The sequence below is a fragment of the Talpa europaea genome (assembly GCF_964194135.1).
Source record: "Talpa europaea genome assembly, chromosome: 8".
Lineage (NCBI taxonomy): Eukaryota > Metazoa > Chordata > Mammalia > Eulipotyphla > Talpidae > Talpa > Talpa europaea.
Genome location: NC_140075.1, coordinates 34030673 through 34045437, shown reverse-complemented (window position 1 = coordinate 34045437; position 14765 = coordinate 34030673). Strand labels below are relative to the sequence as shown.

General features: G+C 41.5%; 1 protein-coding gene across 2 annotated transcripts in view; it reads right to left on the bottom strand.

Annotated features, from left to right (window-relative positions):
* Nucleotides 1-14765, bottom strand: part of WDR76 (WD repeat domain 76) — a gene marked incomplete at both ends in the record, with an annotated part of 55825 nt that overhangs the window by 19915 nt on the left and 21145 nt on the right. For both annotated transcript variants that reach the window (XM_084241114.1, XM_084241115.1), the window contains 4 exons: nucleotides 5157-5310; nucleotides 6543-6586; nucleotides 6682-6783; nucleotides 8492-8618. In XM_084241114.1, the coding sequence (XP_084097240.1) occupies nucleotides 5157-5310; nucleotides 6543-6586; nucleotides 6682-6783; nucleotides 8492-8618 (427 nt within the window). The remainder of the gene's footprint in view (nucleotides 1-5156; nucleotides 5311-6542; nucleotides 6587-6681; nucleotides 6784-8491; nucleotides 8619-14765) is intronic.

Sequence of the window (14765 nt, the reverse complement as noted above, 5' to 3'; positions counted from 1 at the left end):
CTTTCATTACCTGTCTTACTCATATTTAGCTTTCAAATCTCAATTTTCTTCCCCACGGAAGCCTTCCCTGATACTCCACATTAGACTACTCTCTCTGTTTTCATAACACTCCTTTCCCTTCATTCCATTAATCACAACACATAATTCTACTTGTCAATTATGTAATGGTATACTTGGTAATCATTTCATTAATGTTGCTTTTCTCAGTAAATTCTAATTCTAAATTTTTTTTTTAAGATTTATTTATTTATGCATACAAGAGCTGGGGTGTAGGCCAGAGATGCGGGGCGGCGAGGTATGTGTGTGAGAGGATTCACCAGAGACAGTAGGGAGAAAACAGATCTATTGAAATACACTGCTGAGGAGACAGGAGAGGTCTGCTGCACCATGTGGGTCACCTCCTTGGCTGGGAATGGAACTCATGACACAGTAGCTGGCAATAGCTTGGTAGTGCTAAGACTTTAACCCCTGTGCCATGAGGGCCCCAAAGTGCCACCAGGGAGGCCCTAATTCTAAATTTTATGAGGACAGAGAGTCTTTATATACAAATGTCTGATCACCGGGGAGTCATTACAATAATACATTAGAAATAATAAGTGTGGGGCATCCCCGGTGGCGCAGCGGGTTAAGTGCAGTGCTGTGAAGCTGTCTGCAGCCTCTGCAGCGTGTTTTTGATTCCCAGCCGGTCAGGGAGGTTCCCACATGGCACGGCAGTCCTCTCCTGTTGCACCCGCTGCTCCGTCTGCCTGTTCTGCTCCCTGCTCTGACTCTGGTCAACTCTCTCACCCTCCCGCTCCTCTAGTCTATACTCCAGCTCTTGTATAAATAAATAAATCTTAAAAAAAAGAAAATAGTAAGTGTGGAATAAATAAATGGTTGACTGAATAAATGACTCAAATTTTGATCCTAGGTGAAATTAGTAAAGTTTAGAAGATAAACTGAGGGAGTGTCAAGACAATCTAATGACTAATGCAACACATCTGGATACTCACATACAAAAAGATGAACTTGGATCTTTCCTTCATGATTTGTACGAGAAATAACTCAAGATTGATGATCCAAGAATGCTAAATGTACAAAAAGCTTTTTTAAAAAAGTCTGAAAATCTTCAAAACTTTGGTTAAAAATTTCTTAGATAAAACACCAAAGAGCAGGTCTCCCCTGGTGGCGCAGCAGTTGAGCGCTGGGTTACGAAGCTGCCCGCAGCCTCTGCAGCGTTGGTTCGATCCCGGGACACTGGCGAGGGTCCCACATGGCGCGCAGACCTCTCCTACCGCCCGCTGCTCCCCTCAGCAGTGTATTTCATCAGTCTGCCTGTTCTGTTCCCCGCTCTGGTGAATTCTCTCACCCTCCCGCACTTCTGACTGTACCCAGTGCTTGTATAAATAAATAAATCTTTATTTTAAAAAAATCAAAGAGCACAATCCATTAAAAAAAATTTTTGAATGGACCTCATCAAAATTAAAATCTTTTGCACCTTAGAAGACAGCATTAAGAAAATAAAAAGATGGCCTCCCCAGTGGCGCAGCAGGTTAAGCGCAGTGTTGTGAAGCTGTCCGCAGCCTCTGCAGTGTGGGTTCGATTCCCGGCCAGCCAGGGCCACATGGCACCGCAGACCTCTCCTCAGCACCCGCTGCTCCCCTCAGCAGTGTTTTCAGTCCGTCTGCCTGTTCTGCTCCCCACTCTGTCTCGGGTGAATCCTCTCACCCTCCCAGACCTCTGGCCTGTACCCCAATTCTTGTATAAATAAATCTTTTAAAAAAAAAAAGAAAAGAAAAAGAAATCAGACTAAAAGTACTTGCAAATCACGAATCTAATAGAGAATTTGTATCTATAATATATAAAGAACTCTTACAACTTTGGTAAGACAACAAACACCCTAGAAACATTGATGGATTTGAAGAACCGTTTAAAAAATAAATCCAAGTGACATGAAAAGATGCTCACATCATCAGGAAAATACAAAACCACAGTAAGATGCCATTAGTCAGTCACTATAAAGCTACAATCAAAAAAACACAATAGATGTTGATGAACATACAATCTAAAATCTCCATACTTTGCCAGTGGAAATCTGAAATGACACAATCAATTTAGAAAGCAGTTTGGCAATTCTTCGAAATCTTACTCAGTTACTTAGTAACTTAGTTACTCGGAATTCTTTTTTCTTTTTAAAGATTTATTTATGCATATAAGAACTGGGGTGTAGGTGGGGGGGGGGGGAGAGGATTCACCAGAGACAGAGGAGGGAGAAGAACAGGTAGATCTACTGAAATACACTGCTGAGGGGAGCAGAGGGGGAGAGAGGAGAGGTCTTCTGCGCCAAGTGTGTTAGCTCCATGGCCAGGATTGATCTCATGCCACAGCGGCTGGCGATAGTTTGATAGCACTGAGCCACCAGGGAGGCCCCTGTTACTCAGAACTCTTGACCCAGCAATTCTACCCCTAGTTATCTATCCAAGAGAAATTAAAATACATATCCACACACCCCCCCAAAAATATGTACACAAATGTTCATGGCAGCATCACACAGAACGTCAAAAGTGTTTGCAATCTGGGCCTCCCTGGTGGCACAAGGGGTAGTAAGTCTCAGGACTATCAAGCTATCACCAGCCACTAAAGCATGAGATTGATCCCTAGCCAGGGAGTTACCCACGTGGCACAGCAGACCTCTCCTGTATCACTTGCTGCTCCCCTCAGCAGTGTGTTTCAGTCCGTCTGCCTTTCTGTTCCCCACTCTGTCTCTAGTGAATTCTCTCACCCCCTGCAACTCTGGCCTACACCCCAGCTCTTGTATGCATAAAGAAATAAAAATTTTTGAAAAGTATTTGTAATCAAAATATCCATCAAGTGATGAAATAAACATGTGGTATATAAACAACATGTGGTATAGTCAAACAAAGGAATACTATTCAGCAATTAAAATAAGTACTGATACATGCTATAGTACAGATGAATCCTAAAAACTTGATGCTGAAAGGAAGAACATAAAAGACCATGTAATGTATGATTCTGAAATGAAATGACCAAAAAGAGCAAATTTATGGAGATTTGCCTGGGGACAAGGATAGAAATGGGGGATTAATGTTATCTAGGCAGGAGAAATCTTAGAGAAATGATAAAAATTTTCAACTCAGTGACCATCAAGAATCATTGAATTGTACATTTAAAGTACATGCACCTTTGGGCCTCCCCCGTGGCGCAGCGGTTGAGCGCTGGGTTGCAAAGCTGCCCGCGGCCTCTGCGGCTCCGGTTCGATCCCCGGCTGCTCCCGGCCACCGGAGGAGGGTCCCACATGGCGCGCAGACCTCTCCTGCCGCCCGCTGCTCCCCTCAGCAGTGTACTTCGGTCCTTCTGCCTATTCTGCTCCCCGCTCTGGTGAATTCTCTCACCCTCCCGCGCTTCTGACTGTACCCAGTGCATGTATAAACAAAACAAACAAAACAAATAAATAAATAAAATAAAACATGCCTCTATTAAAAAAAATAAATAAATAAAACAAAATGTGAAAAAAAAATAAAGTACATGCACCTTATAACATAAAAATAACTAGATTTTTTTTCTAAAAAAAAAAATCCAATATTTTATCCACTGCTTCTATTTCTTCCATCATCCCACTTTTTTTTTTAATTTTATTTATTTTTGCATAGAAGAATAGGGTGTAGACCAGAGGTGTGGGGGTTGGGGGGATGAGAGGACTCATAAAAGACAGAGTGGAGAGCAGAACAGGTGGATTTACTGAAATACATTGCTGAGGGGGGCAGCGGGTAAGACAGGAGAGTTCTGCTGCGCCATATGTGGATTAGCTCCCTGGCAGGGGATGGAACCTGGGCAGTTTTGGTGACATCCCTGAGACAGAGCCCTTAGTCCACCAGGGAGCCCCACTTTTTTTTAATCTCCTAAAGTCTGTTTATCACATATTCAAATGTTAAAACTATTCTCTCAACCCACTAATGTTGAAGCAATTCTCTTACTCCTATTTTCAAAGCCAAGGTTCTTTTCTATGTTCCCATTCTCTTAAAAAAAAAAAAAAAAAAAAAAAGGATTTATCTATTTATGTACATAAGAGCTGGGGCTCAGGCCAGAGATGCAGGAGATGAGAGGAACCACCAGAGACAGAGAGGGGAACAAAACAGGCAGACCAACCGAAATACACTGCTGAGGGGAGCAGCGGGAGAGACAGGAGAGGTCTGACCACGTGGGTTTCTCTCTGGCCGGCCAGGCATCGAACTCGTGCTGCAGGGGCTACGGATAGCCTCATAGTGAGGTGCTCGACCCCCTGTGCCACCAGGGAGGCCCTCTATGTTCCAATTCTTTTTAACTTCTCTACTAGAGGCCCTCTCAAATTCCCATCCTTGAAACTCATGTAATAACATGTGACTTTATACTATTCCTGTCCTCCTTCCATTTCTCTGCTTCAGTTTTCTTTACCAAATCTTTTAGCCTCTTACTCCCACTTATATTTCATCAAAATAAAGGAAAATCTATGCTCCCAAAGTAAAAGAGAATTTTTACTTGTCTTTTCTTCTTAATTACAAAATCTATTTATTAACCCCAAACAGATTCAAGTTACTGATAGTTTCTTCAGCTCCATTCATTAATCTCATGTCATGGTTCAAGTCTTTGTTGTTCTTCCCCAATTAGAAAGTAAATTCCGAGAACATTAACTTGGCTTTTCTCAATTCTGTAACCACTGAAAGAATTCAATGCAGAACTAAATATACAATGAATGAAATTCAGTTATGTGTTTCTGACTCATCAAAAATGACTGGGATCATCCTAAGTAGTTCCCTGGGAAGATATTTTGATCTAGCTTGGAAACTGCTTTTTAAACAAAATTAGAAAATGAAGAACATTATGTGATCCTCCCATATATACATTTAAAGTTATAATAAAGTTTCTTGGCAGTTAACTTACCCCAGATGACTAATGATATTCAAGTTTAAAAAGCTAAAGTTCTATAACACAAATTTAAATTCATCCAGATTTCTAAAATTTGATGTCACAAAAGTACAAATCTATAAATCAGGTAACACAAACATCTGGCTCTAGACTATTTGCTTACAGGTTTTTTTTTTTTTTTTTAAGTAATATTGGTTTAAAACAGACTATTATCTTCAAACTTTAATATCCTCAAAAAATTAATTATAACTTACCAAATCCCAAAGTCCAACTTGCCCAAATTTAGCTCCAGCAGCCACTAAAGTTCTATTTTCTGATGGATGGAGAGCCAAAGAGAATATTGGGCCTTTGAAAACTTTACAAACAGTATCTTCATTTATGTCCATGTCATTTAAGTTGGCTTTGTAGCTGAGAAAAATTAAAAGTTAAATTTTATCAGGAAAACTAATCTCAACAGTCAAAATAAGTACAAGATGATTCATAAAAAAAATCACAACCTGATATTTTGGTAAAATATTCATCTTCCTCATAAGAAAATCAAATTAAACAATGGAATACTATTTTTCACTTATGAAGGCTCGCAGGCAATAGTTAAACATATACATTTCTGTATACTGTTACGCAAAGTAAGTTTATAAGATTTTCAGAAGGGAAAAAAAGATTTTGACAATAACGTGGCAATGTATACTAAAAGTCATGTAACTGTCCATAATATTTGATTCATTATTTTCCAGAAATCTATATTAAGAAAAAAATTCACTATCACAAATATATACCTCAACAAACATACAAAACTTAATACTCCAATACTCCAAATTTAGGCAGCAAGAGGATGGTTAAGTAAATTCCATCTACTCAATAGAATATTCTATAATTATTCACTAAAATATAAAGACTCTTGAAACATGCAACCATAATATTAATGAGGAAAGCATAATGCAAATTGTATATAATAAATTTAAAATGTATGAGAATTCATACATTTATTAAAATTGAATGAATATATATCATGTGTCATGCACTGTTCTGATTGTTGACATAAAATATCTGCATTCATTTTATATATATATATATATATATATATATATATATATATATATATAACCTAGTGGCACAGCATATAGCAACATATGCTGAAAAGAAATACACAAAACAAGGGAACTTGTTAGGGTGAAGCTGGCCCACATAGTGCAGCAGACGTTGCCTGTCTCACCCGCTGCTAACCTTAGCAGTGCATTTCAGTAGATCTGCCTGTTTGGCTCCCCACTCTGTCTCTGGTGAATCCTCTCACCCCCCACACCTCTGGTCTAACCCCAGTTCTTGTATGCATAAAATATCTTTATAAAATAAAAACGGGGGCCTCCCTGGTGGTGCAAGAAGACGCAACACTATGAAGCTATCTGCAGCCACTGCAGCACGAGTTCGGTCCCCAACCAGGGAGGGACCCACATGGCACAGCAGACCTCTTCTGACTTGACTGCTGCTCCCTCAGCAGTATACTTCAGTCTGCCTGTTCTGTTCCCGACTCTGTCTCTGGTGAATCCTCTCACCCGGACACCTCTGGCCTGTACTCTAGTACTTCTTTGCATAAACAAATAAATCTTTAAAAAAATAAAAAAAGGCAAGGAATTTTAACTCACCTTTTAATGTTGGATAACTTCTTTTCGATATTCTTACTACTTGTCTGAAACGATGGGCAGGATCAAAGTACTAAGTTAATACTATATATTAGTTATATAACAGATGATTCTAAAAACTGTAAGCCATCCCAAGTAATACCTTATTCACTTTTGCCCATACTTGTAGAAAGCCTTTAAAAAGTTCACTGTTATCATCTCGATTTTCAGGAGTCATTTCTAAAGGCCCAGAAGGTAACAAAGGCTGTTATTAAAAAAAAAAAAAAAAAAAAAAAAAAGTTGGTGATTGTCATCCTGCCCTGAATATAAAAGTTGAGATTTTTCACTACTTTACTTTTAATACCAACAACAGGGTAGACACATTCTTAGCATTCCAAAAATAGATGTTCAATGACTGAATGACTACAATGTACACTGTATAGTAATAACATGGATTGTCTCATTTAATCCTCTCAACAATCCAATAAATCAGAGAATACATTTTAAAGATACTAAACTTACAGACTTAACTTGTCCAAAGACACACTTAACAATACTGCAGTTACAAAGAATTGATTCAGGTAACATCAATTTCATTAAAGAAAATCCATGACTTAGGGAGAAATCAAAACATCTCTTGGGCATCAGAGACCAGCACAAACTCCACCAGAAGGGACAAGGAGGAGATTCATGCTTCATTAAAGAGATGGGTGGAGAGAAACACCTGGAACTGCATCCTGGGGCAGGGGAGCTGCCATAGAATTACTGGGGAGGTGAGAGGTCAACAGTATGGAGGAACACAAGCCTGACTGAGGGGAAATACTTGTGGAGGTACTAGGGTACTCCCAGCAGGTCAGGTTCCCAGTGAAAAGAAAAAGGAAAGTGATTAGTACTATACTCCTAGGGCTCCTCTGACACACCTACACTATGCCTTATGACTCACACTGACCTTGTGAAATGCACTGACTTCAGACTCTCAGATCTAGAACCCCAGGAAAGAGCAATATCCGTGGAGCCATAAGCAGGAGTCAGACCCCCACCAGCACATTCACAGTAGCAGTTGTCCCTCTCCATGCCCTCTCTCACCCCCTGACTCAGCAGTTGAAAGATCAGGTCTCCAGAATTCTAAAAATCACATAAAAACACAGTACCATATATGAAAAAAAGGGAACCCATTGGACTATGGTGGAGGAATATGGATGCTTTAGAGCTGGGTGTGGTAATATATATATAAAGAGGTGAACCCGTATTTCTGAATCATAAGGCATTATAAACCGATGTTACCTCAACAACAACAAAAAATACCCTCCAAAAAAGGGTATCTCAGCTAGTAAGAAGAAAAAATATCAAAGTACATTAGATATAGTAAGGGTATCTACAAAATTGTGATGACCAACAGATATATGGTTGTGATGATCATTCAGATGACCAAAACGTCAGAGTTGATCTTTAGTGCTATCTTTCAATTTATAGTAAAACACTTATATATAAAGTATTAAAAACAGTAGATGCTCTTTGAATAAAAAATATTATAGAATAAACTTGGTAAATAAAACTCTTTCTACTCACTAATATTATAACATTAAACTATATCAAGGGATCCCATCACATTATTATCAATAACAATAATTACTACCATTTATGGATTATTTATTAGGTTTTTAAAACAATGAAAGGAAGTTTATAAATATGGCTTCATTTAATCCTCCCAATACCCCTTTGAGGTTTCTATAGTTTTCATTCAAAAAACAGGGAAGTGAGTTCAGAAAGGCTAAGTAATTTAATCACAATCCCACAGTAGGTAAGTCTGTAGATACACAGAATCCAATTCAGTCCCTATGACTTTAAAATCTTATTCATTTAATGAGTATTAAGATGACATTAAACATAATTTAATGACCTTTTAGTGTAGTCTCAAACACATCAAATATTTCAGTATTTCACTGAGTTGACATATTTGTACTTTTTCTTACATTTTCATCTGCTACTATTGTTGGCTGAGTTGGAGCCTCTGGTAATGGAACTCCTGAAGGCTCTACTTTCAGTAATCGCATTGACCTTCTACATCCAATCCCATTTTCCCTCTTCTTAGGCTTCTTTCTAAAGGAGAGAGGAAAAATTCACATTATACTCATGAAATAGTTATATGTACTTGCTAATATTAAGAAGATGTCTAAAGATATAATATCCAGTGCATATATGTACACACTGCAAAGATGTATCTATGTGGCTACAATGTGAAAGTCTGCAACATCACAGATGTTCCCATGGGGATGAAAGAAGTATTAAATCATGACAAACTGATGTGAGAAGTATTAAATTATGATATACAAATCTTTTTTAAAGATTTATTTTATTTATGCATATAAGAACTGAGGTGTCGACCAGAGAGGTGTTGGGGAGAGGGGTGAGAGGATTCACCAGAGAGAATGGGGAGCAGAACAGGCAGATCCACTGAAAATACACTGCTGAGGGGAGCAGCGGGAGAGACAGGACAGGTCTGCTGCGCTGTGTTGATCTCTGGCCAGGGATTGAACTCATGCTGCAGTGGCTGGCAACAGCTTGATAGTGCTGTGTCTTTAACCCTTGCCCCACCAGGGAGACCCAATCTGATCTTTTTTATGTAGTCATAAAAAAGAATGAGGGGCCTCCCTGGTGGCACAGGCAGATGAGCACAGCACTGTGAAGCTGCCCGCAGCCTCTGCAGTGCCAGTTTGATTCCAGCAGGCCATGGAGATAGCCACATGGCGAGCAGACTGCTCCTGTCTCGCCCGGTGCTCCCCTCGGCAGTGTATTTCAGTCAGTCTGCCTGTTCCGTTCCCCACTCTGTCCCTGGTGAATCCTCTCACCCTCCTGCACATCTGGCCTGTACCCCAGTTCTTGTATAAACAAATAAGTCCCACATGGCATGCAGACCTCTCCTACCATGCCCGCTGCTCCCCTCAGCAGTGTACTTCATCAGTCTGTCTGTTCTGCTCCCTGCTCTGGTGAATTCTCTCACCCTCCCACGCTTCTGACTGTACGCAGTGCTTGTATAGGTAAATAAATAAATCTTAAAAAAAATAAAAAATAAAATAAAATTTAAAAATAAATAAATAATAAAAAAGAATGAAACAGATCTTTATGTGCTGACATGACATGAACTCTAAGATATAAAAAGCAAAAAACAAGAAGTCAATCTGAAAAAGCTACATACTATAAGTTCCCAAATACATGACATTCTGGAAAAGGGTCAAGCAGTAGTATTCCCTCAGCTTCTTATAAACCAGCAATTAACAAGTGGAATTTGAAATTAAAAACACAAAACCATTTACAGTAGCAACCCAAATAATGTAATACCTAGATATAAGTCTAACAAAATATTTATAAGATCAATATGAGGAAAATTACAAAACTCTGATGAACAAAGAACTATGTAAATGGAGAGAAATTTCATGTTCATAGATAGAAGACTAAATAATGTCATGATGTCAGTTCTCCCCAACTTAATCTATAAACTCAATGTAATCTCCACATAATCCCAGGAAGTTATTTTGTGGATAGTGAAAAACTGATCCTACAGTTTATACAGTGAGGTAAAAAACACAGAAAATCAACGCAGTATTTTTTTTTAAAGATTTATTTATTTATTTATTTATTTATTTATTTATTTATTTATTATGCAAGCACTGGGTACAGTCAGAAGCGCAGGAGAGTGAAAGAATTCACCAGAGCCAGAGCGGGGAGCAGAGCAGGCAGAAGAACTGAAGTACACTGCTGAGGGGAGCAGCGGGCGGCAGGAGAGGTATGCGCGCCATGTGGGACCCTCCTCCTGTGGCCGGGGAGAAGCCGGGCATCGAACCGGCGCCGCAGAGGCCGTGGGCAGCTTCGCAACCCAGCGCTCAACCACTGCGCCACCGAGGAGGCCTATCAACGCAGTATTGAAGGACAAAATTAGAAGATTAACTACCTTCTGTCAAGACTTACAAAGCTGGGCCTCTCTGGTCGTGCAGAGATTAAATATTAGTGCTATCAAGCTATCGCCAGCCACTGCAGCATGAGTTCAATCCCTGGCCAGGGAGATAGCCACATGGCGCAGCAGACCTCTCCTGACTTGCCCACTGCTCCCCTCAGCAGTGTATTTCAGTCAATCTGCCTGTTCTGTTCCCCACTCTATCTCTGGTGAATCCTCTCACCCCCCCACACCTCTGTCCTGTACCCCAGTACTTATATGCATAAATAAATCTTTTTTTTAAAAAGTTCATCAAATTACAAAAACCATATTCTTCCCTCCATATTATTTAACTTCACCCTACCAACTTGATATTAATAACCATACTTCCACTAAATGCTGGAACTTTGTTATTTAGGTGATTTAGGCACAAATCATTAAACCATGCTAATCAAAATAGGCAAAGCCTTCCTGGTAGCCTAAGGGTTAAGTTTCAGTGCTGAGTTTGATCCCCAACCAGGGAGCTGACCCACATATGGTGCAACAGAGCTCTCCTGTCTCACTGGCTGATCCCCTCAGCAGTGTGTTTCAGTAGATCCAGCTGTTGTGCTCCCAACTCTGTCTCTGTCACCCCTCATTCCCCACACCTCTGGCCTATATCCCGGTTCTTCTACAAAATAAATATTTTTAAAAATATAAATATGTAAATATAGGGCCTCCCCGGTGGCATAGCGGTTGAGCGCTGGGTTGCGAAGCTGCCTGCAGCCTCTACAGCACCGGTTCGATCCCCGGCTGCTCCCCGGCAACCGGAGGAAGGTCCCACATGGTGCGCAGACCTCTCCTGCCGCCTGCTGCTCCCCTCAGCAGTGTACTTCTGTCCTTCTGCCTGCTCTGCTCCCCGCTCTGGCTCTGGTGAATTCTCTCACCCTCCATCCTTCTGACTGTACCCAGTGCTTGTATAAATAAATAAATAAATCTAAAAAAAAAAATAAATGAAAAATAATAAAAATATGTAAATATAAAGTTACTGATCAAATGGCAACAGAACTTCTGCAACTGTCTGCCAACACTAATGATGTTCCTCCTAAAACAACTTTTCACATTCACAAATACATGGTGATAATTAAAAGTTTAGTTTTTCTCAAGGTAACTGACCTGTAATTGAATCAAACCAATTAAATGAAGCTCTATTTCGCTTCCATATGATCCAGCAATTCCACTCCTAGGTATTTACCCAAAGGACACAGAAACATCAATTCCAAAGAACACCTGCACCCCTATGTTTATAGCAGCACTGTTTACAATAGCTAAGCTTTGGAAACAACCCAAATGCCCAAAAATAGATGACTGGATCAAGAAGATGTGGTACATATATACCATGGACTATTACTCAGCATTCAAAAAAGATAAACACATGCAATTTGCTGCAACATGGATGGCGCTGGAAGGGATCATGCTCAGCGAAATAAGCCAAAAAGAAAAAGAAAAATACCGGATGGTCTCACTCATAGCAGGAATCTAGAAAACTTAAATAAGGGACCAGGAAAATGAATAACTATAAGAAAGTGAAAATCAAAATCAACAAAAAACTATGAACCAGAGACACTTTTAGGGGGGCGGGGGCGGGAGGGGAGGGATTGGGGTCAGAATGGGGGGCTGCAATTGTATGGGGAATATAACAATAAAATTTATAAAAAAAAAAAAAAGTCCCAGAAAGGGAAACACAAAGATGATATTTAGGCAAATCATAATTAAACTTCATTGAAAACTACAAAAATATTTTTAAAAAAAATAAATAAATAAATGAAGCTCTATTTCATTAACATCTAATACTAAACAAATTACCTAAAGATACCACAATTTTTAGCTTCTTCATTTATATATAAACACCACTAAAATGCAGTGGAGAAAACTTAAAAGAATACTGGAGTTCAAGTCCTGAAGCTTCCACTTATGAGCTATTTTGACCTTGGGCAAATTATTTTATCTCTGAGCCTGTTTTGTATTTCACAAAATGAATATATTACTGCCTACATTTGGTTGTCATCAGAATTAAATAATAAATAATTTCCAGGCCATAGTAATGTGATAGCTATTCAGTAAGTCTAGAAAGGGGGTTAAAAAAACAATTGAGGGGGAGGGGGCGGAGCAACATGGCGGCGAGGAGACGCTGCGAGTAAGATCTCCCATTAAAAAAAGTTAATAGGGAGGAAAAGCGGCAGGTCCCAGTGAGAACTGGGACACGGAAGATAAACGGGTGACTCCAGCAAACTGCCCGAAGAAGAAAGTTGCCATAAAAGAGGACGAGAAGGGAGGGAAGCGCAGAACCCTGCTCCCCTCCCCCGCCCACAGAGGCGGCACTCTCCGACCGGCAGAGACGAGGGAAACAACAAACCAAAATGCCCAACAAGAAAAACGGATGCAGCAAGTGGGACTGTGAGTGGAAAGGAACTATTTCAGCCACCACACCCCGTGAACGGGAGCTGAGGCGAACCCTGCAGGATCCGCCGCCGCGGAGGTGAGCTCCAGGCGCCATTAAAGAGAGCCACGCCCACCAGGAGGAGACCAGCACCAGCACACAGCCCCGGCCGCCCGGTAAGCTTGCGCGAAAGCAGCGCTCGGATTGCAGCTGCCCAGGCCCCTGCGCCTGCGACCTAGGCTTGCGGGGAGACGGCGGAGGCCCTCCCGGAATGAGCAGGAACAAGGTGCCCAGGCAGGGGAGCGGGATTCAAAAGGCGCCATTCCCGCGCCACTGATCTGGGCTACAGCCCGCGACCTGGAACTGAGGGCTTTGGAACTGAGACCTGGGCGGAGGCCCTCCCTGAGTGAGCAGGAACAAGGCGCCCAGGCAGGGGAGCGGGATTCAAAAGGCGCCATTCCCGCGCCACTGATCTGGGCTACAGCCCGCGTCCTGGAACTGAGGGCTTTGGAACTGAGACCCGGGGCACGAAATTAGGGGCGTGGGTTCCCCACGACGGTGGGGCACAAGGCAGACACAGCACCCCAAAGCCGTTGAGGTGTACCCTACCATCCCCGCTCTGCTCCCTGTCCCACGGGGTGGAAAATCAGCTCCCCAAGGGCTCTAGGAGAGATCTCTGGTGCCACCTAGCGACTTGAAGCCAGCACAGGCTACTGAAGGAGCTAGTGGCCAGCTGGGGAGTTAGCCCACACCGGGCCCCTTCTGAACAAGTAGTCTGAGCCCACAGGGAGAGCGAGCACCCACAGCCGGGGCAGACCAGGCGTGCAGAAGAGTGTGCCTGAGACCAGAAGCGCAGGGAGTGTGTCCCACATCACCATTTTAGAACAGGGACATTTCTTCAGTAAAGACTACCTGCAGAAGGCTTCCTCAGGAGCCAGAGGTGAGCAGGGGAAGTTCGCCCACGCCAGACCCCCTCTGGCCTGCAGTCCAAGCCCAGAGGGGAGCAGGAACCCACCGCCGGGGCAGACCAGGCGCACAGGGGAGTGTGTCCCCACATCGGCATTTTAGAACAGGGACCTTTCTCCAGTAAAGGCTGCTTGAAACTGACAGATGACTCCTGGAAGAACCAGAGGGGAACAGAGAAGCCCACCCAAGATGCCGGCAAGTCCCAACAACACACTGTCCCAACGCATACGGCAAATTAGAAAACAGACAGTAGGGAGGAGAAGAACCACACGCAACCTAGCAACTCTCCAGAGAAAAAGCACACCACAAAAAGAAAGCCAACCCCCAGATTGCAACGACAATAACTTGGAAGAATTTCTGAGCCTTCCAGAAAGAGAATTTAAAATTGCCGTGATTAAAAAACTGACAGAAGTCATAAAGGAAAACAATGATAAGGGAAAAATAATCAACGATCAGAAGAATGCAATTGAGTCCCTAGAGAGGGAAAACAATGGTCAGAAGAAAGAAATTGAGTCCCTAAAGAGGGAAGTAAAAGAAATGCAGGAGATCAAAGAATTAATGGAAGAACTAAAGAATTCTGGGAAAAGCAATGAAAGCAGAATAGATGAAATGGAAGAACGAATAAGTAATCTTGAAGACACAGAAATAAAAAGAACCAAAACAGAAAAGGAAAGAGAAGTACGAAGGAAAAAGAACGAAGAAAGACTTCGGGAACTATCTGACTCCATGAGGAAAGGAAATATAAGAGTTATAGGAATACCAGAAGGAGAGGAGAGAGATGTAGGAACAGAGAAAATATTCAAAGAGATAATTGAAGAGAACTTCCCAAATGTGAAGAAGGAGCTGAAAATTGATATAAAAGAAGCAAGAAGAACACCAAACTTCCACGACGAAAGGAAAAATACAGCAAGACACATAATAGTAAAGCTCC